Source organism: Juglans regia, chromosome 13, assembly GCF_001411555.2.
Source record: "Juglans regia cultivar Chandler chromosome 13, Walnut 2.0, whole genome shotgun sequence".
NCBI lineage: Eukaryota > Viridiplantae > Streptophyta > Magnoliopsida > Fagales > Juglandaceae > Juglans > Juglans regia.
The window spans coordinates 6,550,732-6,575,908 of NC_049913.1; the positions used below are offsets into that span (position 1 = coordinate 6,550,732).

The window sequence follows — 25,177 nt, forward strand, 5'->3', positions numbered from 1 at the left end:
TAATGTTGAGTTGAAATGAGTTGAGAGGAATTCATCAACTAAACGAAGCTTAAACTGAGTTGAGATTAAATAATAAAATATTATTAAAATATTATTTTTTAATATTATTATTATTTTAAAATTTAAAAAAATTGAATTATTTATTATATTTTATATTAAAATTTAAAAAAATTATAATAATAAATTGAGATGGATTGAGGTGAGATTGATAAAATCTATTGATCATGATATGCTGTTGACAGTTGTAATAAACTCATATCATGTTTTATCGTTAAGGAAGTCTAGCAAATATTATCTTTGCCCGTCTTTTGTTAGATTAGTCCTCTAACTCTTTGTTGGTACGATCTGTGGTGGTAAGTTCTGAAGAGCGTCATCCAACGGTCTCAGACAAATAAATTAGAAGGGAAATACTCTAAAAAGATTTTTATTTTATTTTCTACACATTAATCTCGATTGTGGATTGTTGAACTCAACCAAAGTGTAGCTCTTGATTTACTCATATAAAATATCTAAGAGTAATGCTAGATATAATAATAGGTTATGTAAATATCACGTATTATTTTTAAAAAAGAGTAAAATCTATTATTAAAAAATTAAAATTTTTTTTTATATAAAATTTTTATATATATTTTTTTAAAATAACATCTATAACTTGCGTTGTGTAGAATCGGACCCCATTTTTTTCCAATTTTTTGTATCTGCCCGAATCCGGATTTTAACCTGGTTTTGCTATCCGGTTCCCCCCCTCCAAAAATTAAAAAAACATTATTTTTGTTGCAAATTTGATAATACAAGCTGTTTGATCTGTACTTATACAGAAAATATTCAAGAATGTTATTTATTTTACATTGTTATGTATTGGTTTAATTAATTGTGATGTATTATTATTTATTTTATTCTTTGTAAATTTATGTTTTGGCATTGTTATGTAACAACAATATTATCTATTTTGTATTTTTATTTATTTTGTTCTTTAATTTATTTTTTTTATAAAAATATTTTAAAAAGTGTTTAAATTATTTTTAAAAAAAAATCTAGGCAATTTAAGGATGATATCAAATTTTTTTTTTTAAAAAGTGCTATAAAAACATTTTTTTTTTAAGTTTTAAAGTCTTCTTTTTTAATTTTCTGATATTTTGTGCTAATCTTCAGTTAAATTTAATTAATCTATCATCATGGGGAGCAAAAATAAAAATGCAAAAATCCGACTGCCTTTCCAATCCCAGAGAATAATCCCAATAAAGGGCGCACCAAAAAATAAAAAAAGAAATTAGTTTGAAACCAAATACAAAACAAACGCAATCATTTCCAATATGCTGTGTGTGAGCTGATGAAAAGTTTCATTTATGAAAAAAATAGGAGATCCAGCAATTTTGCAGACTAGCCTTCCAAACGAGACACGGGAGGGAACGTTTCTATCACAGGTCACATAAATCAAACGTTCACAATGCAGGAAGGAAAGCCTTTTTACATTTATGGGTAGCTGGAAATCTGAAGTAATTAATGATAATGAATCAAAGACTGACCTAGTTGGAGACTGAAGTTGGTGGCTTGACCAAGATGTCCCCAAATACGCTAAGACTGTTGCAGATGCTTAAATTCAAGACAATCAGCTCCAACTTCACTGAGTGCCACGAAAAGCCTTGGCAATATCTTTGCTAGCATCAGCTTGAAACCAACTGAAGTTGAATTGGCATTGCTCTTATCACTCACAGAGGCGTCCTCAGTTAGAGAGCCTATTAAACCACCTTTCATATATGCATCACAGGCCTTAAGGATGTAATAACCACGCTTCCTGAAATGGTCTTTAACAAGCTCTTCGAAGTCCTAGAGAAGCCATTAAGATGGTAAAATACTTCAATTAGTCAAAAAGATATATAAATCCAACTATACCTTGATTATATATTAGATTCCCCAAAATAAATAAATAAAAAAACTTTGAAGGACTTACCAGGATGTGTTATTATATGGCACAAAGCCTCAACACAATTAAAAAACAAACTAAATCAGATGTCTAATATTCATCCAAAAACATAATGCCGCTATATTTTGTAGTTAAAGAATAAAAAATTCCCCTGCGGCTGACTACATGAACATACAGCTGAATGATAATAATATTATTGCAGGTTTGACCAGACTAAGCAACGGTTCTAGCCCAATTCAGAGAGCTTTCCAAGCACACTACCACGCCTTCGTCAACAACACTTGTACAATTAAGTGTGTGTGTGCACAGGAAACCATGCCTAATGCACATCTGCAAACGAGATTGATGTCCATGGAAGTGGGCAAGAGTGGGACTTGCTTAACAAAAGTGGAAGGATGGCTTAAGATATATATCAGCCACCTTGCTTAGCAAGCGAACAAAAAGGACAAAAAAAGGAAAAAAAAAAAAAAGAGGAAAAAGAAAAAGAAACCTAGGTGGCGCCCCTCCTGGAGATCACCACAAAGTACTATGAATATTATCAGCACAAGGTTCCCTTGATTTTTCAAACTAAAGTACAGGTGACAATAAGGTGGGAATGAAACTTTGTTGACAAAATTTTGGGCAAATTGGATATGTGTATGATAATAAACAGGAAAGGGGTTATTCATTATAAATTATAAAAAAAAGCAAAGGGCTTCGAACCAAGAAAAGCTAATATTGAATACTGGAATAGGACACATTATACCTTTGGGGGCTTCCGCATAAGATACATAATTGTCTTGCAATTTAGCAAGAAAGTATTCTCATTGTATGATAATGAATTCTTCTCTCCCTCAGGCGTCCCAATCTGCCTATCATAGCCAGCTTCATTAAAATACGGCTTAGAATTTAGCACCAATCCCTGGAGTGAAACAAGCACTTGTAGGATGCTAGAAGACTTTGAATCCCAGACTTCATTTCCTTTTCCAGTCCAAGTATTTAAAAGGCTAAGGCACACCTTCCCTTCCTCATATAAATTTGGATTTATCCGCCAGCCACCCGAATGATAGTATGCTGACTGCACATCACAAACATAAGTCAGATAACAGATAAAGACACCCTTTTCTGCATCAAACTGAACAAAAATGTTTTTGGGATCAGTGAGAAAATATAGTAAGCACAGCTTATAGACCAAGGATAGAACTAGAGATTAACATCAGTATATCTTACCGGAGGAACATCAGGGTACTCTGGTGGAAGGTGAAAATCAAAGAAAAAGAGGCCATCTTGGTAAGGTGTCCCATATGCCCCAACTATAACAGCCCTTAAGAGATCCATTCGATCTTCATAAACTCGTACATAGATTGTATCTGTTAAACACTTCTGTTCGTTAAAACCAAGAGTTGCTAAAATAGGACAAAATTATCAAAGCCTTGTAAAATACTATAAATTTGATGTCCTAAGTATTGCTTACCAGGCAGATTATTCTGAAGGATGCTCCAATCTTGTTGAACCTTCTTATACCACTTCCTTCCATTGTTATTCTGCAAGAGACATTCATTAGAAAAGGGGTTCAAAAAACACAAAAGTGATCCTTGTAAGAATGAGAGTGATAACTGAACATATTAAATAAGCATCCCCCGGGTTTTGACAAGACAACTATACATTCTTTTTCTAGTTTCAAAAGCCGCATCCCTCCAAAGCCCTTCCTAGTTACTGCACTCAATATATCCACATAGTTTTCCCTTTTATTCTTCTCACCAATAAGCTAAAGCTCAAATAGCACTTCCTCCCCTATAAGATATGATGGTCAGGGAAATGTGTTTAAAGCCACTGAGGGGTTGAGGGACCCGTGTAACTCACCAAATATTTCAATCCATGTACATTTGAAGAGAAAGCCTGTAAGATCTAACTATATAAGGAAGTTTAATTGCAATTCTGGTAGAATGAAGCAAAACAACATTGTAAAGTATTTGTGGCATCAAAGATGATACCAAAAATGAAGAAGGCATTCACCTGTCCATATGCACCAAGAAAATAATGGTCCATGGGATCTTTAGCTATATCGAAGTGTTTGAAACCGCAAGTGTCATCCACAGAACATGCTGGTGCATTTGATTCTTCAGTCCTCAAGTTACCTGACGCCTCTGCCGTTTCAAACAGTTTTTGGGCCTCAGAGGCGACCTCTTCTTTAAAATCTGTACCAAAACTGTCAATGACGTTTGATATCTGAGAACTAGACTCATCACTAGAATCTTTTCCCCCAGAAATCTGTATGATCCGCTGGGATTCAAGCTCACTTTCAACTTTGGAATCCAAACAGCTTGGATCTAAATTCTTTTGTCCCCGTGAGAATATCCCAGTGGCCAGTCTTGTAACAAACCGAAGTGCAGCTAAGGGAACTGACAGTGCTGTATTTTTGCCAGAATTCTCTCCACTTTCTTCTGGTTCAGAATTTGTGTAGTGGGCATCATGCAGCCCATCTTCCTGAACATCATTGACTACAATCATTCACTCGACCAGCAGAAAAAATGATATGCACTATTGAGCAAATCTTAGTTCTAGTACTAGCAAATTACATGCAAGGAAGAAAAATAGAATATGCAATATGTACATTTTGGCAATCATGTAGAGGAGAACCATAAAGGTTCGGCTCTCCAATATAAGGACAGAGCATTTGTTTCCCAACATGCACTTGACCATCCAATCTATTACACTTGGAATTATTGTAAAATGAATGTCCATACATTAAGATCTTGAAAATCACAAAGTGGAATTAGAAAAGTTCAGATATGAGTGGCCATAGTATAATTTTTCCAAACCCCATTTTTATGAATAGCTTGTCACAGGATTCACCTTATCAAAATGAATCCTGTGACAAGTTGAATTACAACTCCCATCCCAGAATGCGCACCACACACACTAGTTTTTTTGGTCAGCATTCTTTAACAGACAGTAAACATATTTGAATGACACACATGATAACGCTCTAAACAGAAACACACCTCCTGAGCATTCTCAAGGGCATCCATCTCATTGTCATTAACAGTTTCCCAACTAGCAGCATCATCACTGATTTCACTCCCAGCAGCAATTGACTCATCATCATCATCTCGACCAACAACATATATTGCTTGAGGTCCAACCTAACAACATACAAAAGATTGAAATAAGCAAATGAAACACCATGAGAACTCTTACACAAGAATGGAAAAAAAATCAAAATAATTGTGTGGTGGAACATATTAGTGCAATAGACTATGAAATGATTCTCCCTTTAAGCTGCGAGTTTAGGCTGACCAAATAAAGAGAAAAGAAAAAGTTACCATATTGGAACAATCTTAACCCATTGCCAAACAATCATGAGATTTCAAATTTCATTCCCACTTCCATCTAGTAAGCTCAAAACAAACCATTTCAGGAAACATCATAGATCTCCCACAAGATTTCTACACTTATTTTGGATACACTATGGAGGTTTATGCGATACCCTTAATGCCCTATTTGTTCAAATTTAGCCATTTTACGTAGCTACCAGATACTTAACATCTAATTGATGAAAATAATACCATTCAAATCAGGAATAAAACAGCCTTTATCCTTTTCTGTCTTTGCCAAGGGGATGTCTATATGTGCAGTACTTATGTTATAAATTTACAAACTCAAAGTTGCTGATTAAGCACAGTTTTAGATAAAGACTGAAAAAATTACAATGTACATTTTTCTCGTTCATAAAGAGAAAGAGAACATTATTAAAAAAGAACATAATATTATGTCACAAGTAATATACCGTTGAAACCATCCCATCAGCCCATGTAACTTCAATATCACCATTACTAAGACCAGTTATATTCCCAACCCAAGAGAGATCTGAGAAGCCACTACAAGCTTTATATTCAGATGCATCATCTACTTTCTTACATCCTGAGTGCCTTTTCATATCCTGTTTAACCTCATCCAGCCCATTTTGCTGCTTTGCTTGATCAATGGAGTCTATGCCAGTAGCTGTTTCAGCAGAAACAGAAACTGGAGATAATCGAACAACTACATCCCCATAGCAGTAATCATAATCTGGATGTCCCTCCAACTCATAGACGCTTACGATTTCCTCCTTGTCAAACTCCCGAGGATCTTCTGCACGGGTAACTGGCTTTAACCACCTCACACAAGCTGTTCGTTCCTTGGCATTCACACTTTTCACAATTCCAACACGCCTGATTTCACCAACATCGTCACCATCATCAGAGGCTTTCTCCACCACATACTGCTCAGCAACAAACTCGTGATCACCAGGACTATCAATCGGAATTAAACTTGTTGAGTCCAACCAGTGTCCTGTCTTTCCATCCTGCCATGCCACATCAACCTTTGTCACTGTATTGACAATCAAAAGGGCTCTTTCAAAACTTTCCTCTTTCTTTCGAGTTTTCCTGTCCCTCCTAACAACAACTTTACGGATCTTCTTGCGATGAAGAGGCCAAGACTCATGGACAGGCTCCTTAGAAACTGACAATGAACTACCGCAAGAGCTAGACTCGGTCTCATTGATGGGAAAGTTTCTATCATTTTCATCCACTGCAGGAACAGGATCAAGATCCATGGATTCACTATTTTCATTTGATTCCTCCAATGAAACCTCTTCTGAATCACATCCACTTCCCAGTTGAGTAGAGTCTAATTCACCATTGATGGAATGATGCAGTTCTAATTTTGATAAACCACTGTCTAAGGGAATGGAGGATGGAAGTGCCAATGAGGGGAGAAGACACCAGTCACCCAGTTGCCAATTTGCATGGGAAAAACAAGACAACAGTTTTAAGTTTTTTGGACTCTGTTCTTCAGCAGGGGCTGTTGAAGAATCTGGTCCATATCCGGCAGATGCTATCCAATAAATAAAAACCGATCCTACTGTAACCTTTGTAACAGTACCTTCCAATCGATTAGCTTTCCATAAGCCAGATAGCCACCTAGAATTCTTGAAAACTGATGAAGAACTAGCCTTTACACGCTGGCCTGGATAATAAGGAAAATGCCCATCTTCGAGGATATTCTTGGAAATCGGTTTTAGACGCAGTGGCTCAGCTTTTGGAACCTTACACACAGAACCATCATCAAACAAAACAGTCACATTATCTAAAACATCATCAATTCTACCAAGCCATGGACCAAGGACAACATAGTCACCCACAGTGAAATCCCTTACGCGTTTCAAATCTTTGGATGGGACATCTTTCATAACAGACCCATCTGGAGCTAATAAGTCGACGGAGATATTCACGTCCACGACAACACCCACTTGCCCAGTTGGGTCTGAAGCAGCGGCAACAAAATCCCCATGTAAGAATCCACGGTCAACAACTGCTACATCATTAAGATTTACGGTTGACTCTGTTTCATCCATCCAAAGTACTCGCACCTGGTCTACTGGTAGAGGATCACTCTTACCACCACCTCTTTTCCAATCACTATTGACATTTGCATTGCTATTTCCATCACCATCCTCCTCATTCTCGCCACCATTGTCTTCATCATCATCATCATCATCACCATCATCATCCTCCTCATCATCAGTAATGCTGCTATCTGAATCTGTTTCACCTGCAACTTCAGTCACTATCCCCGTCATGCCACTGCTATTTCTCTTCACAACATCTTGCCTATAGATATATGGAATATTGTGGGTGTTACTGGCAGTGTCCATAGGTTTGCTAACTTCCTTACTTTCACTATCTACACTTGGATCACAAACAAGCCCGCTTGTGGTAGAATAATCTTGTTTCGGAGAATTATTATCATGGGAACTTGTGGTAGGCTCATTAACCCTACTGACAGAGTCATATTCTTGATTTTCCATCTGAAAACAATCATAAGAATAAGGTAACATTATCAGTCCATATTTTTATTGTTCAATCCAAAATCATCATGTAACAAAAAATTCAGCCACATACAATATAATATATATGACTTTCTCCACTCTTAATAGAGTTTCAGAAAGAGAGCGTTTTCAGCAATAAATCTAAAGCAAATGAAGAGACCACAACTTTTCCGGTCTTGCAATTCTTTCAGTCTATTCCCTAAGAAAATGAAACACCCAGCTAATTAAGAGTCATTTGATAGAAAAGTTGATTATCCCATTTGGGAAATCTGAATATTAATCAACTTCCATTTACCTCCAGATTGTAACCACAAATTAGAGTTTTTACTGATTTCTTAACGGGCAATCTTAAATATATAAGAAAATACATTCTGTCGATTCTCAAATCAGAGGGAGACCCCAGAATATTTTTATAAAACCGTTTGTATACCTATGCATTACTTCTCCCCAGTTACCTTAAATCAAATTATCTCCAACTTATCTCCACATTCAAATTAATAACAATCCCAGAGCTAAATGTCAAATCCACTAAAGCTCAAAACACATAGGTATTCGTCCACCATATGATAAATTTACAATCTAACAAATTCATAATACTCATTCACGCAACTACACCAATATTAATTCCATGCATATGTTACGCATGAAAAAAGTTCTTAAATGTCCTAATCCGATTGATCATGGACCAAATAGTCGAAACAGATACGACACAATAAAATCATCATAGAAACGGTAAAGAAATTTCATATTATTTTAATGAACGAAGCTAGAAGAACCCTAGGGTAGCTCAAAATCTACCAAGCCAGCAGATCATCTAACCTAAAAGCTACGCATACCAGCTCAAATCCATGTAAAAATAAGCACCTAATTGGATCAGAAATTGGTTTAACCGACATGCATAACGCCGCAAAATTTAAATGTTTAGAAGGAAAATAAAAAGTCCGCCATTTATTTTGAGAGATAGGCGAGAGGTAGCAGCTGGATTTAAGATCTTCTGAGAAATTACCTATTCGAATCGAAGATTTTGAACCCTGAGAGATTGAAGAAGAAGACGAAGAAGAAGAAAGACGAAGAAGAAGAAGTGTTGTCGTTTTCGAACAAGGAGCTCCTGTTGGAGAATATAATGCGGAGAGAGAGGGGGGGGGGGGGGTGTTGAGGAGAGAGGGAGCTGGACTCTGGAAGAGGATGTGAGGATGTAGGGGTATAATGGTAATTACAAGATTGTCGAATTGTCTGTGTTTATATAGGGTAGGGTGGGGTTCGAAATGACGAAGACTGCCCTTTGGTTTGGGTTATATATTAACTTAACTTATTTATGATTTGATTTCATGAAGAGTTAGAAGCTAAAATTGGTTCATGCTTTGCTTTAAAATAACAACGTATTCAGTTTCAGCGAAAAATGAAAAGGGATATGCTTTCTTGGTCCGTGAGAGACCCCCAGTGCTGGAGTTTTACTGGGACAAGCCAAACGGTTGCCCTTCTCCGCAAGGAATGATTTAAATTCGATTCTATTCAATTGATAAAAGACATTTTGTAATATTAATTTAATTGCTTATGCATTTTATAATTATATTTAATATTTTTTTAAAAAAAATTGTTGAGAATAGACGTGTACATTAGATTTATTTTATAATAAAAATAATTTTATAATTTAATACATTATAATAACTTAAGTAAATTTGTGAATTTTATTACGTAAGAACTAAACATTTCTCATTTAAAATGATTGGATATTTTTTTAGAATTACATTATTTTTCTGACTCATTCATAGATCTGAATGTTCTTGGCATTACTATCTATTCCAAATGTGCAGATCTATGAATGAGAGTCTGACGGAAAAATACAAGTACAAATGAGATCTTATCTTATCAAGTCAATATTAATTTCTTTAATCATACCTTAAAAATAAGATCTCATTTAATTTTACAGATAATTTTATGCTCTTATCTCATCTCAATTTTTAATCACAACGTGATTTCCAATGAAATCTACTAGAAGAATGGGATTGATATCAACGTGCGATCTACGCGAGGAGGCTGTGATCTCCCGTAAGACGTCCGGTCTGACTACCAACTAATTTGATTAAAATTATATTTTATTATGGTCGGGCCGGGCTCTTTTGAGTCTTTATGATGGTAAGAACGGCCCATGGATTTCTATGGGCCTCCATGCCCAACTCGAAAAGAAAAGGACCGAAAAGGTATAGCGCATAGAGCGAGACAAGTACAACTGCATTTCCCCAGTCCAGATGGAAAACGCATCCGCTCTGTACGTAAGACACTGAAGATGATCGTCTGTGTCGCCGTCGTCGGCCACCAGGTGCGTACACCCGAGACAAATCATAATCTCTCTCTCTCTCTCTCTTCCTGTTTTCTTTTTAATATTTACTTCTAATTTTCTTCACAGAACAACCCACTCTACATACAGAGCTTCACGGAGGCCGACGATGCCCTCAAGCTCCACCACATCGTACACTGCTCCCTAGACGTCATTGACGAGCGAGGTAATCACTATTGTTAAGGATTTCGGATCCAAGTCCATGATTCGTACGGTACAGCTTATAGGTTTTAGGATTTCAATTTCTTCGGTCAAGCGTGTTGTGTTTTTCGAAAATTGATTAAATTTGAATCATTTTATGTTTCAGTGAACAATCCCAAAAAATCTGGATCGACACTAAATGAGACATTTCTGGGTCTGCTTTATCCGACCGAAAATTACAAAGTGTAAGTGTAATTACCGATGCAATGGATTCATATTTTTTTTAAGGAAAGTGTTTTTTCTTGCGACAATATCATGGTGTGCTTGTGGATGATTTTATAGATGATGTTGTGGTAGGTACGGGTATCTGACCAATACGAAGGTGAAGTTTATTGTGGTGACAACGGATCTAGATGTCAGAGACGCGGATGTTCGAAATGTGAGTTTGGTTATCAATTGGATTTATTTTTTTCATGAAAATATTTTCCCGGAAAATCAAAGTGACGAGACTTTGACTTTTGCTTTTAAGAGAATGTACGATGTCCGTGACGAGAAATTAAATGGCATCATATTACGAAAGGAAGGAAATGAATTTTTGGTTAGTTTTGTCATAGCTTACTGACAAAAATAGGAAGAACTGGAATTTCTGTGATGTTTTTATCAATTGTATGTTGTCTTCTCCTTGTGATCCACTCCCAAAATTGTTGGTGGTTGGACAATTCTTTTATGTTGTTTTAATTTGCTCGGTGATATGCAAACAAAATCGTGTATAATACATGTTTATGTAAGTTGCTTGATATGTCCATTTAGAAATCGTTGGTTTTCCTGCCTTACAATCCACTTATTCCATAATAGAATGGTTGCCATTTTTTTTGCTTGCTTAAAGTATTTTGTGAATAGGATTCATCCTACTCCTAGGTCATTTGTGGCATACAGAAAGAGCTGGTGCAGCTGCAGCAGGATTTGAAAAATATCATTGCAGATTTGAATAGGCCCACTCCTATTTTCGGTTGCAACTTTCAATTACTGTAGTCTTCATCTCCAGCATACTATGAATGACATCTCTTATAGTTGTTCCTGATTTTACATTTTTCTGTGGAATATGCTGTACAGTTTTTCAGGAAGTTCCATGTTGCATATGTAGATGCGGTTTCAAACCCATTTCACGTGCCAGGTAAAAAGATAACCTCCAGAACTTTTGCAGAAAGGGTCAGCACCATTGTCAAATCATTTGGGTTGAGTTCAGCAGGGTGAATGGTTGCCGCCCATGTAGAAGCTAAACCTTCATGAATCTTCCTTTGTGAAAGTTGTTGAATATGCTTTTTCCCCCTTTTGTGTTGCACTGCTTTTGTTTCACCGAGGAATTGGACTCAGGTAAGTTCATCCATATGAAGCTCAGGAAATTATTTAGAGATTGAAACATTTATCTTTCCATAGAACTTCAGTTCAAGTCATAATGGAAATACAAACAGGTGATCTTGTTATTTCTTGTCAATGTGTATTGACAGAATAATCTTACAATCTTGTCAAACAGGTAGTTAATAATTTTCTAATCTGATTTCATTTGCGTTGACGGAAAATAAACATAGGAATTGAGTTACTTAATCATGCTTGGTGGAAAGAAAAAGAATGCAGACACCATTTGCGTAGGCACTGCGCACACGACCCAATGTGGCCAACTACTGTAGATTAATGAAACGTGGCGTTTAGCACAAATTGTGTTTTCGGCTTCGTTTTGAGCGGGAGAAAAAAAATTGCGAACGCATTGTTGGGAGAATAAATTTCATGAAACGGTGAGCTTCATTGAATATCAAAGCACAAAAGGTACTGAGATGAGAAAAGAGAACCCCATTAAGAAACTACAAAAGCTATTCAGTTAATCGATGCCTTGCCAAACCTCAAGTTTGTCAACAATGGCAGAGACCACAGCTCCTCCCTTCTTGCACAGTTGGTGCCCGATTTCACGGTGGCATTGCGAAAAGAGAACCAGAAGCCGGTGATGAGCCTTCCATCAGTGCAAGAGATGACACTGCCATCAAAGAACTGATCTAAAGTTGATGGGGTTTTGTCAAATTCGAGAGGAGCAAGTCGACAATGCAGGGGAGAAGAGGGGTGGTGTGTTGGTGGATTGATGGCAAGGAAGATCTATGCTAGTTTGGAGGAATTGAATGGGCTGTCCTCAACCGCAGCGAATGCAATTAATGGAGAAAACCAGGGTGGAAGGAGCAGAAAATGGATGGGGAAGATTGTTCTGGGGTAAATACAGTTTTAAACGTTCCGGTGATGGTGGTACTGTTTTTTCATATAGGATTTGCAATTCATTCATTCTTCTTTTCTTATTTGGAATTGGGTCTGTTTCAAAGTCATTAGTAGAGCTGAAATATGAACTTTCAAGTTTCTAAAAGCAGTAGCATGGGCAGTTTCTGTTCAAAGTCTTTAGTGGCAGTTTCCGTGAATGTCCACTTACCATCTCAATCTGGGGCTTCATGAGCTTTAACATGTGAGTTGGCCGTAGTTCCGATGATTATATTTAAGTCCAAGGGGATGCTTCGAAGATCAGAAAGAGAATCTCATGATATTATCTGCTTGGTGCAACTTTGGCATGGACAATTAAACAGGAGGGACATACAGTCATAAATCCCCAGAAGTTCAATTACGCCAGAAACATGTTCTACGTTCCTGGTATTGCCCGCGAAACTAACCCCCTCATGCTTAGTAGACCTTGTAAAATGCCTCGGGGTGATAAAATGCATGCCAATTTGTACGAGGGTGCTATAATTTGGGTTTATTATGATAAATGGAGCCATTATTCTCCCGAACAGGTTTGTGAATTACAGAATGAAAACATCTTATAGGTTTTTTTTTTTTTTTTTAAAAGGAAAAAATAACAAAATAAATTAAAATTTGACTAGGACATCGGAAGCTGTTTACTTCGACCCGTTTGTTTCGCAGTCTTCCCACCTCACATGGATTGAGCGCACTCCCAGCCTCCCAGGACAAACACCCTAGTGCATTGGGCATTCACGCGTCCAAGTTCTAATTTGAATGATGAGATGAGAATAGAGGAGATGAAATGATATGTAAATAATAATAAAATAATTTATAAATAGTAATAAAATGTTTGAGTTGAGATGTTTTATGGGATTTTGGAATATGAGGGAGAAAAAGTTGAATAAAAATATTATAAAGTTAAAATATTGTTAGAATATAATTTTTTAATATAATTTTTGTTTTTGAAATTTGAAAAAACTGAATTGTTTTTGGATAATGATATGTTTACTATTGTAACACCCACTTCCCGTAGACTAGGTGTGTCACGTGTTTTTCATAAAATAAACCCGACAAGAGATCTCATATTTAATAACTGAAATTAGGATTTATTTGTAGAAAAATTGTCTAATAAAAATGTCTTCAAAAAATATTAAATGAATAATCTAAATAAAAATTTATATCATCAAAGAAATTTTATTCTATAAGGTCTAAAACTAAAACAACTGCTCATCTAATCCTGGCCTGTCTGTTAGTATTCATCATCCTCACCTGGGTGGTTAAAAACATAAAAACAAACTAAAATGAGTCGAAGACTCAGTAAGAAACCCATCACAACGTAAACATAATAAACATAAGGTTTTCATACCGAGAGCTTAAAATTCATGATTGTTCATATTGATGCTTATGCTATGCATGACTGATTTATCTGATTTAACTGACTGATTTGATTGGCCAACACACTTAACTTTGTGTGCGAGGTTGTGCACCGGCCCCACATCCAGCTGCAGCAAGGGGAGCCGCTGATAGTATTCTGGCATACTATGGTGGACCACGACTGAGTTCGTGGCTTGCACATCCACACTGAAATTGAATTGCATGGTACCATGCATCTGAATGACCATCTGATTAACTGATCTGATCTTATCTTGCACTTGAACTTAAGATAGCTTACATGTTTTATACACATGAGATGCATGACATAATACATATATAATTATAATTTCTGAATTTGAACATGATGTGGAATGACATAATCATATGCTATATTGGATGACATGTTTACATATGACATGAATGGTTCATAAATAATGGTTGTCAATGAACTGGTTTGAATAATACTTATATATAAGCTGAACTGTGATGATTATAATTTATGATCAAATTACTTATCTCGCTGTGCTTCTTCTTGAATAACACTTCGTAACTTGACACCTATATGCAATAATAACTATCACTAAATTTGTTTGGGAATAAATAAGTATTAATATATTACTTAATTAAATTCACAATCTAAAAGATAGTCAAACAAATCTTTTGTTTAACACTATAATCAATAAATCATAGTATTTAAATTACTTAAAATATTAATTTATAATTTAGTAGAATACTCGAGCTATTTTAAAATAATTCATAAAACTTAAATTCTTAAACTAAGTTTCATTTCTTAACATAATTATTAAATCTTATGAGAAACCTAATAAATACTAATATTGTTTAAATATTCTTAACATAATAATTTTATTAAATTCTACGAAATTGACAAATGAATATTAATAAAATATTAGGCTCAATAATATACTTTAAAACATATTTCAAATTCTTTCAACACTTTCTTAATAAGATGAGCATTTGACTAATATATTTATTTAATAAAATTAAACTCAACTTCAAACATTAAACTCAACTTAAATAAAATGACATAATAATATTCATAATTAACATATATTTAAACGTAAGGTTAAAAATATAATTATACTTAAAACACTGCTTCCAAATACTAGATTAAAAAGGGCATACTTGTAATTTTATCAATTAACACTTGAAAACCTAAAAATACAACATGTATCATTAGAAGAGAGAATAGAGGCTCGAGAGAGGGGCATGCGACAGAGGGGCTCACCGAGAGAGAGAGAGAGAGAGGCTGACGTGCGGCGATTCTGGGTGGCTGGCAGGGGGTCACGGTGACGTGACTGGGTCTCTAGAAGGGTGGTGCGACGCCATGATAGAGAGAGAGAGAGAGAGAGAGAGAGAGAGAGAGAGAGAGAGAGAGAGAGAACTAACTAGACGAGAACCGTGAGGCAGTCGAGGCTGAGGTGGCGCGCGGCGTACCTGGGGTGACGGGAAGTCTTCACTGGCAGTTTCTATGATTCCCGAGAGGTGCTCCAACGTCCTTAAGGTGGCTGGCAAAACCACTTGGACTGACTGCGTCAAGGTGATCGTCTACGGTGCAAGAGGTCGTAGCGTGGTTGAGCTGGTTTCTCGGGCAGTGGCGGTCCATGAGCTAGCACCAGCGTGACTGAAAGTGGTGGTGGCGTCGGCATGTTCTGGGCAGTGGTGGAGTCGCCGTGGAGGAACATGGGTGATGGTGGTTTCGGACGTTCGAGATGCTCTGCTTTTTGTATAGAAAAACAGAGTATTCCAAAAGGTTGGGGATGACTGGCGGTGCGGCGGGGCTACTTTAAGGTGGTTCTTGGTTTGGTTGCTGGTGATGCAACTGGTACTTGGAAGCTTACAGAGGTGCAGGGGTCGTGGCTACATTGGGTTATTGGTTGGACGTGCAGCTTTCGCAGTGCACTTTCCATGCAGTGTCAGGGAGTACACAATTGCCTCATGGTGCAGCGGCGTGAGCTTGTTGTTCTGAAAACCCTAGGATATATGAAAGGCAGTGTGTGCTAGGGGTGCTACCCGCATGGTGCAGGGCGGGAGCACTCCCTCCCCGCCCCGCACCATGCAGGTGGAGGGGTTTCATACCCGGCCTTCGGGAGGAGGGGGCGGGGTAGAAACCGCACCCCACCCCGCCCCCTGCTCAACCCATTGTCTAAAAAAAAAAATTTTAGTCTAAAATATTTTTAGACTCAAATTATAATATAATTTAAAGTATAAATTAAAATTTATACATTAAAAAAAATACAAACTCATTAGAGTTATATTTTGGATTGTCTTAGCCTCCTAGGCCAACCATTATATAGGAGGTCAATGCAATACAATAGTGATAGTTAAGCAATGTGGGACTTAATGTCTATGAGGCCAAGGTAATCCATTAACTTGAAGTTAAATTCAAATTTTTAACAAATTGTATATATTTATATAAATTACTTATATAAATATTAAAAATTAAAAATTTTTACATTAAAAATGGGAGGAGTGCGGGGCGGGGGGCAGAGCCCTACTGGGTTCAATCTGCCCCCCGCCCTCGCGCGGGGTATTCCATGCGAGGCGTGGCGATCGGGGGTGGGGTAGCGGGGGGCGGGGCCCTGCTGCCCACCCCTAGTGTGTGCAAGGCTATGCATAAAGTGTATAAATAGGCACCGTGACATGCATGCGGAGGAAATGGATGAAGCCGTGCATGCATAGGTTTGATGCGTGAGAGGAAGACTCACGATGAAGGACTTGTGGCTTGCAGTTTTGGTGAGTGTAACGTGTGTGTGTGTATATATATATATATATATATATATATATATATATGATTGAAAACCTAAAAGAAAACCCTAGATAAAAATAGACGTGAATGTGCATGTGAGTGGATTGTGAAATTCATAGAAGAAAAATCCGATAGGGAGGAATTTTATTATGAAAAGGACTCATAAGCTTGGAGAGAAAATTATAATAATAATAATAATAATAAATTTATAGCTATATGAAAAAGATTTACATAAAACTTATATAATAGCCTAAACTTAGGATCGGATTGTTACAACTACCCTATATTGCTGGTTTGCTACGCATTTGATGTGCCTTTACTTTTTCTTTTCTTCTCTGCTGCTTCTTTGTCTGATGTCTCTAACTTGAACTTTGAATTTCTGAGTAGCCTCTGCTCCCAGCCATCCCAGATTGATCCTATCAGAAGCAAGCGTGAAGCAAAATTTCAATGTCGCGTCAAAACAACCCAAACCCCTCTTTCAACCCTCTGCTCTCTCTCTCTCTCTCTCTCTCTGATCCACACCAAGTTCTCATCTCTGGTAGCACAAGTGCTCCAACGCCATCCCCTCCGTTGCCTCTGATCTCCTCTCCTCCTCTGTCGTCAGCTCCTCTTTTATAAGCTCTCTAACAACAACTGTCTTTATATTATATAGTTGTATAACTCTATATTTAATAATACGGGATAATCAAAAAGCAATAATAAAAGAGGAGTTGGCGGCAAAGGAGGAGAGGAGATCGAAGACAATGGAGGGGATGGCGTTGGAGCACTTGTGTCGCCAACAAACGGTGCGGATCAGAGACGAGAACTTGGTGCGGATTAGAGAGAGAGTAGAGGGTCGAAAGAGAGGCTCTGGTTGTTTTGGCGTGACATTGAAAATTTTGATTCATGCTTGCGTTTGTCATGATCAATCCGGGACGACTGGGAGCAAAGGCTACTCATAAATTCAAAGTTCAAGTCAGAGGTGTCTGATAGAGAAACAACAGAGAAGAAAAGAAAAAAAAAATGAAGACACGTCAGACGCGTAGTAAACCAGTAGTATAGGTTAACCATATCATTATTATTATTTTGTGTTTTGTGTGAAAGTTTGAAAAAATTATAATGATTAAATGAAGAAATTGAATATTTGAAACTGAAAAATGTTTATATTTATAGTGTTTGAATATTGAGAAGAGATGAGATGAGATGAGAGACTTTCGACATCCAAACCAGGCCACATCTCAAAGAAGTCCAACTCACCATACCAATCACTGCTGTCACAGACCCCAATTATCGTAAGCCAATGGCCACCTAAGAAGCCCGTCGTTTTTCAGAAATTGATCTCAAACCTGGAAAAGAACTTTAAACCAGAACCATACAGCACCATTCCCAGCCTGGAATCAATGTAGATATCCACTCTATCACCGCCATTAACATCATATTCAATAGAAATTATGGAGCTTCAGAATATAATTGAATATGGTAAAGTGTAATCTGTCAGATTTAAAACAATAAGCCGATGACATAATATAGATTGAAAGAAAAGGCCAATGATAGTCAAACAAACAGTTAAAGAAAGCAAGCATCCTGCCGGACTGCCGGCGAATTTTCAAAGGAAAACTTGAGGGAAAGCATTGCACAAAGCATCAAAGTACTGTGTAATCAAAACTCATCATCATCCTCCTCAGCAATATGCTTGGCAAGCTCTTGCTCTTGCTGTTGCCTCTCCCTCCGCTTCTCTGCACCTTCTTTCTCTTTATGAGAATTTGGTGGAAAGCGAAGAGCACGCACTGCCTCGTTATGCATATTGAGGCAGAAAGCAATCCTAGAGTTAAATGCAAATTGAGGCTCATTTGTAGAGTAGATGTCCCCTGTCTCCTTGGAGACCATCCATCCATTTGCATGATCAATAGTGGCATCAATTGCCCCATCTCGGATTGCCTTTGATACAATACTCTCAGCATCAGCAATAGGGTTTGCAGAATCCAATCTCAACTTCTTAGCAACATCGGCCAGAGAGATCCGGGAGTAAGATATACTGATGTTGCGTAGCCCAGTCCTTATGACATTGTGCCGCAGCCTGACAATCAAATTATGGGTCCGGTCTGAATTGAAGGTACTTGAGAACTTCTCGGCAACATTTCTGAAAAGCTCCAGATCACCAATTCGTACAGCCTGAGAAAAATAAAACCGTCTTGACCCGGGAGGGAAAAAAAAAAGTCTTTCTCAATGTTAAGCAAAAGCTGAAGAACCTAAACGAGGATTTGATCCAAAACATACTATACCAGACCTAATACAATTAAGTGTTATGCATTTTAAGTTTATTGTCTCAATTAAGATAGCATAATCAAGGGTATCCTCACACAAATTCTTCTCCTCCTCTCTCTCTCCCTCTTGTTTTCTTGTTTGTTTTTTTAGGTCCTCTTTCATAGCTAAAAGAAAGACAAATGATCTCTGACCATGATCTCTATTGTTCTATCAGTGGGTTTAATCAGGATCATCAGAAATATTCTAATGATTGCAATTCAAATACACCCTCTGTGCCATACAAATTGTCCATCTTCAAAAGCTAACATTTTAACGTAATTTTGAAAAGTCCCATTATTTTGTACACCCATTTTGGAAAGTAGATATCCTTTCTGGGACATCAACAAAGGGAAGGTAAAAAAGCCTGAGGAAGTATAGTTTTAAGTTGGAGTTATAATCGGATCAAATTCAGATAAGAGTATGCTTAATCAATTAATTCGAATCTGATTTTCTGCATTAATCATGAAATATTATATGGTTACAAACAATAGTTTTGATGCATGAAACTTAAGCCTTTTTAGTACTTTCTATTAGCAAAAAATTTGGATCCAGAATCGATTTTCTATTTGTATTTGGATCCAAACTCGGCTATGTCTTTAAAGTATCAGTTGTTTTGGACTTGAACTTGGATTCAGGTACATGTGGTACATACATACATACATATATATATATATATATTATGTAAAGGCTGTATATATTACTGCAACTTTGGTGTCTTTAAACCCAGCTCTGTATTTAAAGTATCAGCCCTATTCTACATGGGAAAACTGAAATGAATGACTCAAGTACGGGAAAACCTGGACTTACATTTGTCAATTCGAAGTATGGTCTTAAAGCCTTCTCCATGCCTTTCTGCATGAACACAGTCCTCTCTGGAATTTCCCCTAGCAGTAAGCGAACAATGATAGCCCACTTGTTGCATTGAACTCGAAAACCAAGTGCTGCAACAGGGGCTTTCCGAGCAGCTTGTAGGAGGGATTCTTTTGCATCTGTATACTCCAACTGAATTGTCCTGATCTTTCCTAGGTAAAAGAGGTAGCGGCAGAACTGGACAATAGAATGGTTAGTGTCAGAATGTGCAGCTTATAAGTGGAAACCTTTGAAATAGACATAAGCCTCTGGTTGACTGGTGTAATCAATGCATCAGTGAGATTGGCAACTAAAACAATCCTCCAATCCCACTCAAAAAGGGGAAAAAAGGATAGTGCCTTGTTCTATGGCAACTGGATCTCTCATATTTATTTTTTCAAAAAATCCCAAAATTTTCACATATTTTCCAATTCCCTATAAGTTATGGACCAAGATTAATTTTATGCCAATATGTTACAAAAGTACCTAGTAAACACCAGTCATGGGATATAATTAAAAAAGAAAAAACAGTGATGGGATAATGAGGGGATGGCTCATATTAGCTGTCGAGTGGGGTCCACTATTAAAAAACTAATTTTTTTCATGTGAATCCCATGTTTTATTCACTTTTTTCAAAGCGATTAGGCGGCAGTTGCACAATTCATGGTTGCAAATATCTTTTCTCAATGGACATATAGCTACATGGTAAAAACAATTGAAATTTACCTGCTGATTTGAATGGGCTTCAAATCGAGGTGCCTTTGACCTAAGCTTCTCTGCTTGATCAAATAAGTTGTAATGAAGGTAGTTGCGAAGCAACAAGTTAAGAAGTGTTTCCTGCATTGCGCCATTCCACATATAAGAAAGTAGTAATATAAACGCCCATGCCTCTTCAACAGAAAATTACCTGACCCAACTCATCATGGCGCAGGGTTGCAATTCGGTGCAGAGCAAGGAGGTTACTGTTAATGCAAGTGTGTCTAAGTTAGTCATTGATCGATAAGAATCAAGTATTCATGACATAGAAAAACTCACCCTCGAATTTCAGCAAGATCTCCAGTGAGCTCATAGCAAAGAGAGTAATAGAAGTAGAGCCTGGATGCTAGGACATCAACAGTTCTCCTATTCAGGTTCTTCAGTCGGGCAATGCTTGCTGAGGCACAAGCTTTTGCCTGAGAGACAACAATGTGATGTTTTACACCATATGTCCAGGGTTATTTCTTTTTAACACCTCAATCTATTAATGTTACCTCATTGTATCTCTTCTGATCAATCAGAAATATTAGGATGAGCAAATAGCAGTAAATCTCCAGCTCTGGTAATGAGTGTTTGCCAGGAGTTTGAGTTGTGGATGTTGCAGTGTCAACATCCATGTCATGTACATTGTCCTGTAACCAATCCTCAATAGTTGAAGTGCTTTTTTTTAAAAAAAAATAGGAAAGCATTCATTCTATTAATAAAAGTAAGGCATAGCCCAAGTACACGGGTCATTTACAAGAGAACCACCTAGCTAGAATTATAAACCAATTCCCATAATTGAAGTGTTTAAAAACATGAAGAATATTTGACATATAAACTATGACTGGCGAATTAACAATACGTATTTCTTGGGCTTTGGCCTCTCGGCAGGACAGGGAGGCAATCCTCAACTCAAAATCCCAGGGTTTTGGGGTATCTGGTCTAAACTCTGCCCCATAATGTCCCATAATTATTTACCAAAGTATAGCTGCCATTATTATACGGCAGGAAAGCTTAAGATATGATCTAATTCCCTAGATTACACACTGTGCATCCCTCTGCCCGTACCTTTATGCTCGGATTATTACTCCAAAACTACATATCATTCCATGCACAAACATGCAACTTTTATCGACAACAGGAACTACAAGAAGAACCAAAATCACAAGGCCATCAACGTTACCTTCGGAAGATACGAGGACAACCGACTGTGCAACTCAGATCCCGGGGCGACAGCGAAACCGAGGAACGCAGAAAGAACCTGCGCATTTAACTTCCGCCTCAGGGCCATGGTGAGTCGGACCACACGCACAATTCGTCGGACCTCCCGGGCATACGCACCAGTCTCAATGAGAGACGCAATCTCCTTCAAATCTGAAGCATTACCCATAAAATACAGATTTCGCCCAATCCAAATCAAACATTCAAACTTCAACACCAATTTTCGAGTATGAAAAACGCAATCAAACCCCAACTAATCAATTTAGAAATTTAACAAGAAGAACGGAGATTTAGACCCAAAATACATATAATATACTTTACTGGTATGTAAGGATGATCTTACGGTGGAGAGTTGACGGAGGAGAGGAAGAAGCTGAATTAGAGGGAGCTGGGAGCTCCTTCATCTCTACGTCTTGGGTCATGTTCGACGGAAGTTTGACGGAAATAGACCTTGAACTGGGCTGGAGATAGGGTTTCGCCTACTTGTTCAACACTCCAAGTCGAGAAGAGATGGGAGATAGAAATGGGGAAGGAAAGGAATTAGATGAAAGAAAAGGAAAAATGTTAAAACGACAAGGCGAGCTGTATTAGCCAAAGTTAAAAAGGATATTTTTAATAAATATGAAATGGATTTTACTTGTTATTATATTTATATATTCACATTGGAATAATTTTTTTTTATATATCATTAAAATAAAATAAAATGAATTTGATTTTGATTATTCATATCAAATTTTTACATTGAATTATCTATTTATTCATTATATAATAAGGAGTAATTAATAATTTAAAAAATATTTAATTTTTTTAATTATTATTTTATTTAATTTTATTATATTTGACCATTCTACCTATTATATATTAATTAGTAATTATATTCTGATTAAATTATGTTAATTAGTAATCATATTCTAAAAAAAAAAAAAAGGTCTAGTACCATGCGAGGCCCCTCAGCACATGAGTCGTGCATTAATGGTTTTTTTTTTTTTTTTTGAGTAAACTGAAGCCGTGCATTAATAATTATTTAGAAAATATAGACATTTACTTGAAAATAGTTAATTTACTTGAATCCGTACCCCTCAAATAGTTAATTTACTTGAAGTCATGCCTCCCAAATATCACTTGATGATATTACTTTCATTCAACTTGAAAGTAGATATGAAAGAGAGAATAAATGATAAAATATACATTTGGTGTATCTATTTTGATGTTCATTGTAACTAAAGTCCAAATATTTAGATTTTAACTAATCTATTGTGATGATATTTTGGGATCTAATAGCTAAATATATGATGGATTTAGCTTTTAGCTAATTTATTGATGATGCTCTAAGTATTGGCAATGGTAAACCATTGTCAAGTCTAAAATTTGACTAAAGCTAAAATTATTGGAGATATTAAAACACATTGAACTATCCATCCAAAAGTCAAAATAAAAATATAATATTAGATATTTTAATAATAATTTTTTTAAATATTTTGTAAATACACTCTATATATTAATTAGTAATTTAATTTTTACTTAAGATTATTGTTTCCCAACTATTTTTTTCTTTAACCTAATTATCCAATAGTTGCATTTGAGAATATTTTGAGTAAAATATTGTTTTTGAGATGATTAGTGCTGACTAAATTTGGAGAAAGTGATGAATTTATTGTAACTCAAAAGTGGAGCGTATGTTTGGTAAGTGAGAGTACTTCACTTATTCTTTACTTTATTATTACTTTTTACCTACTTTTCTACTATTCATTACTTTTCACCTACTTTTTACTACTATTCAATATTTTATTATTACTTTTTCATTACTTTTTCACTACTATTCACAAACATTCACAACACTTCTCAACACTTCTCACCATCCAAACATACCCTAGTTTTGACTACTCAAGTGCAAATCACTTTTGAGTTACTTAACCAAAATTTGGCTAGGCATTGCCATTAGGCCAGTGCTCTTAGGCCCTTAAAGAATAAAGACGGTTGAAAACCTTTATACTATTTCTCAAAAAATTTTAAAATGTCTCAAAAATGAAAAACGATTTCATCTGTTCAATCTAAACATATTTAAAGAAATTTTCTGCTAAGAATTTTCACTTATAATATTTTTATTTTAGTGAAAATATAAATATAAATCTCAAAATGATTTTACAAAAATAAAAAATAAAGATTATTTTTATTCTCCTTGTTTCGGAAGTGTTTCGCATGCACAGTTGGACCTCCTCAAACAACTAGGAGTTAGCTTCCTTCTTACACAAACACAATTTAAAGATGACTCAGAGTTGATCTGGGGATCCTTCGATGCCTAAATCAGTTTTCTCTATCGAAATTTTGATAGAAGTTTATGCCTCCTCTTGGTAGTTTGCTTTTATACCAAGTATGGGAGAGCATCTTGCATAGGTTGCTAGGGGTAGTCCCATCACCTTCATACTCCGGCCGCCTTAGGCATTTTAATGCAACATGGTGTATTGGAAAAAGGTAACTAATGCGGCATGGGTATCTGACAAATACGTCGGTGACCTCTCAGCCTATATCAGTGGCGCCTGCCTTTTCCATTTTCAGGATGCGTGTGATGGTTACTTATTCCACACGTCCTCCAACAGCCGCAACTCACAAGTGCCTGGGACGTGCCTAAGGCAATCAATGTGACGTTGCATACCGGAGAAAGGTAACTGATGGTCTCCAAATGATCACTCCCAAGTGTAGAAGTCGATTGTAATAATAAGGAAATCCCAATGTCATTTCCACAAGGACAAGGGTGTTTCAAACACTTCAATGCCCACGAATTTAGAAATCAAAGTATAAGAAGAAAAATGTTTAAAAATCAGACAAGTGGAGAATTTGTTTTGATATGAAAGTGGTTATTACACAATGAACTATTTACTGTCAATGGAATGTATGTTTGAGCATGGGGGATTTCAGATTCACAATCGTTGGGAAATTGAAATAACTAATAAACATCAATACTCAAGAAAGTAAAGCAATTAAAATAAAACAATGGTAACTCTTGATTTTACCAACTTCAGATTAGAAAAACATTCAGGATTTAAAGGCAAAGATTAATGTAAAGGCAATTTGACAAACACTTAGGTTGCGAGGTATTACTTCCTCTGATTCAACATTTCACAAGAATTTATGGGTACCACTCATCAATTACTAACTCAATCAAAATATTAATAACTCAAAAATTTGGAAATACATGTTCAGATTTCTTTGTACCAAAACTTAGAAAATTCCTCATTATAGCTACAACTAGATTTTACTTTAACATTCGGCTAAAGGAAACCTTGATTAATTCAAGATTCTGTTGTGCCTTATGTCAATAATAGAAAAAGAGCAAGCGAATCTTTCAAACTCCCAATTTTTAGAATTTGAGTTTCAACAACATGAAGCATAGAATGTTTACAAAGATTCATAAAATAT

At 36.4% G+C, this 25,177-nt stretch overlaps 3 protein-coding genes across 3 annotated transcripts; 1 reads left to right on the top strand and 2 right to left on the bottom strand.

Moving 5' to 3' along the window:
• Positions 1 to 1,258: 1,258 nt before the first annotated feature.
• LOC108993378 (probable ubiquitin-conjugating enzyme E2 23) lies at positions 1,259 to 8,989 on the bottom strand. The gene is made up of 8 exons (XM_035684193.1): positions 8,785 to 8,989; positions 5,694 to 7,757; positions 4,909 to 5,049; positions 3,920 to 4,390; positions 3,378 to 3,447; positions 3,134 to 3,273; positions 2,670 to 2,981; positions 1,259 to 1,827 (listed from the first exon to the last, which is right to left on the bottom strand). The coding sequence occupies exons 2-8, from the start codon at positions 7,755 to 7,757 to the stop codon at positions 1,576 to 1,578; spliced, it is 3,450 nt and encodes a 1,149-aa protein (XP_035540086.1). The 5' UTR covers positions 8,785 to 8,989; the 3' UTR covers positions 1,259 to 1,575.
• A 1,011-nt stretch (positions 8,990 to 10,000) lies between these two features.
• Positions 10,001 to 11,820, top strand: LOC108993433 (trafficking protein particle complex subunit 2-like protein). Its single transcript, XM_018968355.2, has 5 exons — positions 10,001 to 10,098; positions 10,186 to 10,282; positions 10,424 to 10,502; positions 10,615 to 10,696; positions 11,371 to 11,820. The coding sequence occupies exons 1-5, from the start codon at positions 10,066 to 10,068 to the stop codon at positions 11,509 to 11,511; spliced, it is 432 nt and encodes a 143-aa protein (XP_018823900.1). The 5' UTR covers positions 10,001 to 10,065; the 3' UTR covers positions 11,512 to 11,820.
• A 6,266-nt stretch (positions 11,821 to 18,086) lies between these two features.
• LOC108993405 (probable 26S proteasome non-ATPase regulatory subunit 3) lies at positions 18,087 to 22,353 on the bottom strand. The gene is made up of 8 exons (XM_018968312.2): positions 22,104 to 22,353; positions 21,723 to 21,913; positions 21,052 to 21,189; positions 20,837 to 20,973; positions 20,709 to 20,763; positions 20,528 to 20,638; positions 19,760 to 19,999; positions 18,087 to 18,820 (listed from the first exon to the last, which is right to left on the bottom strand). Exons 1-8 carry the CDS (start codon positions 22,180 to 22,182, stop codon positions 18,308 to 18,310), a joined length of 1,464 nt encoding a protein of 487 aa, XP_018823857.1. The 5' UTR covers positions 22,183 to 22,353; the 3' UTR covers positions 18,087 to 18,307.
• Positions 22,354 to 25,177: the final 2,824 nt, after the last annotated feature.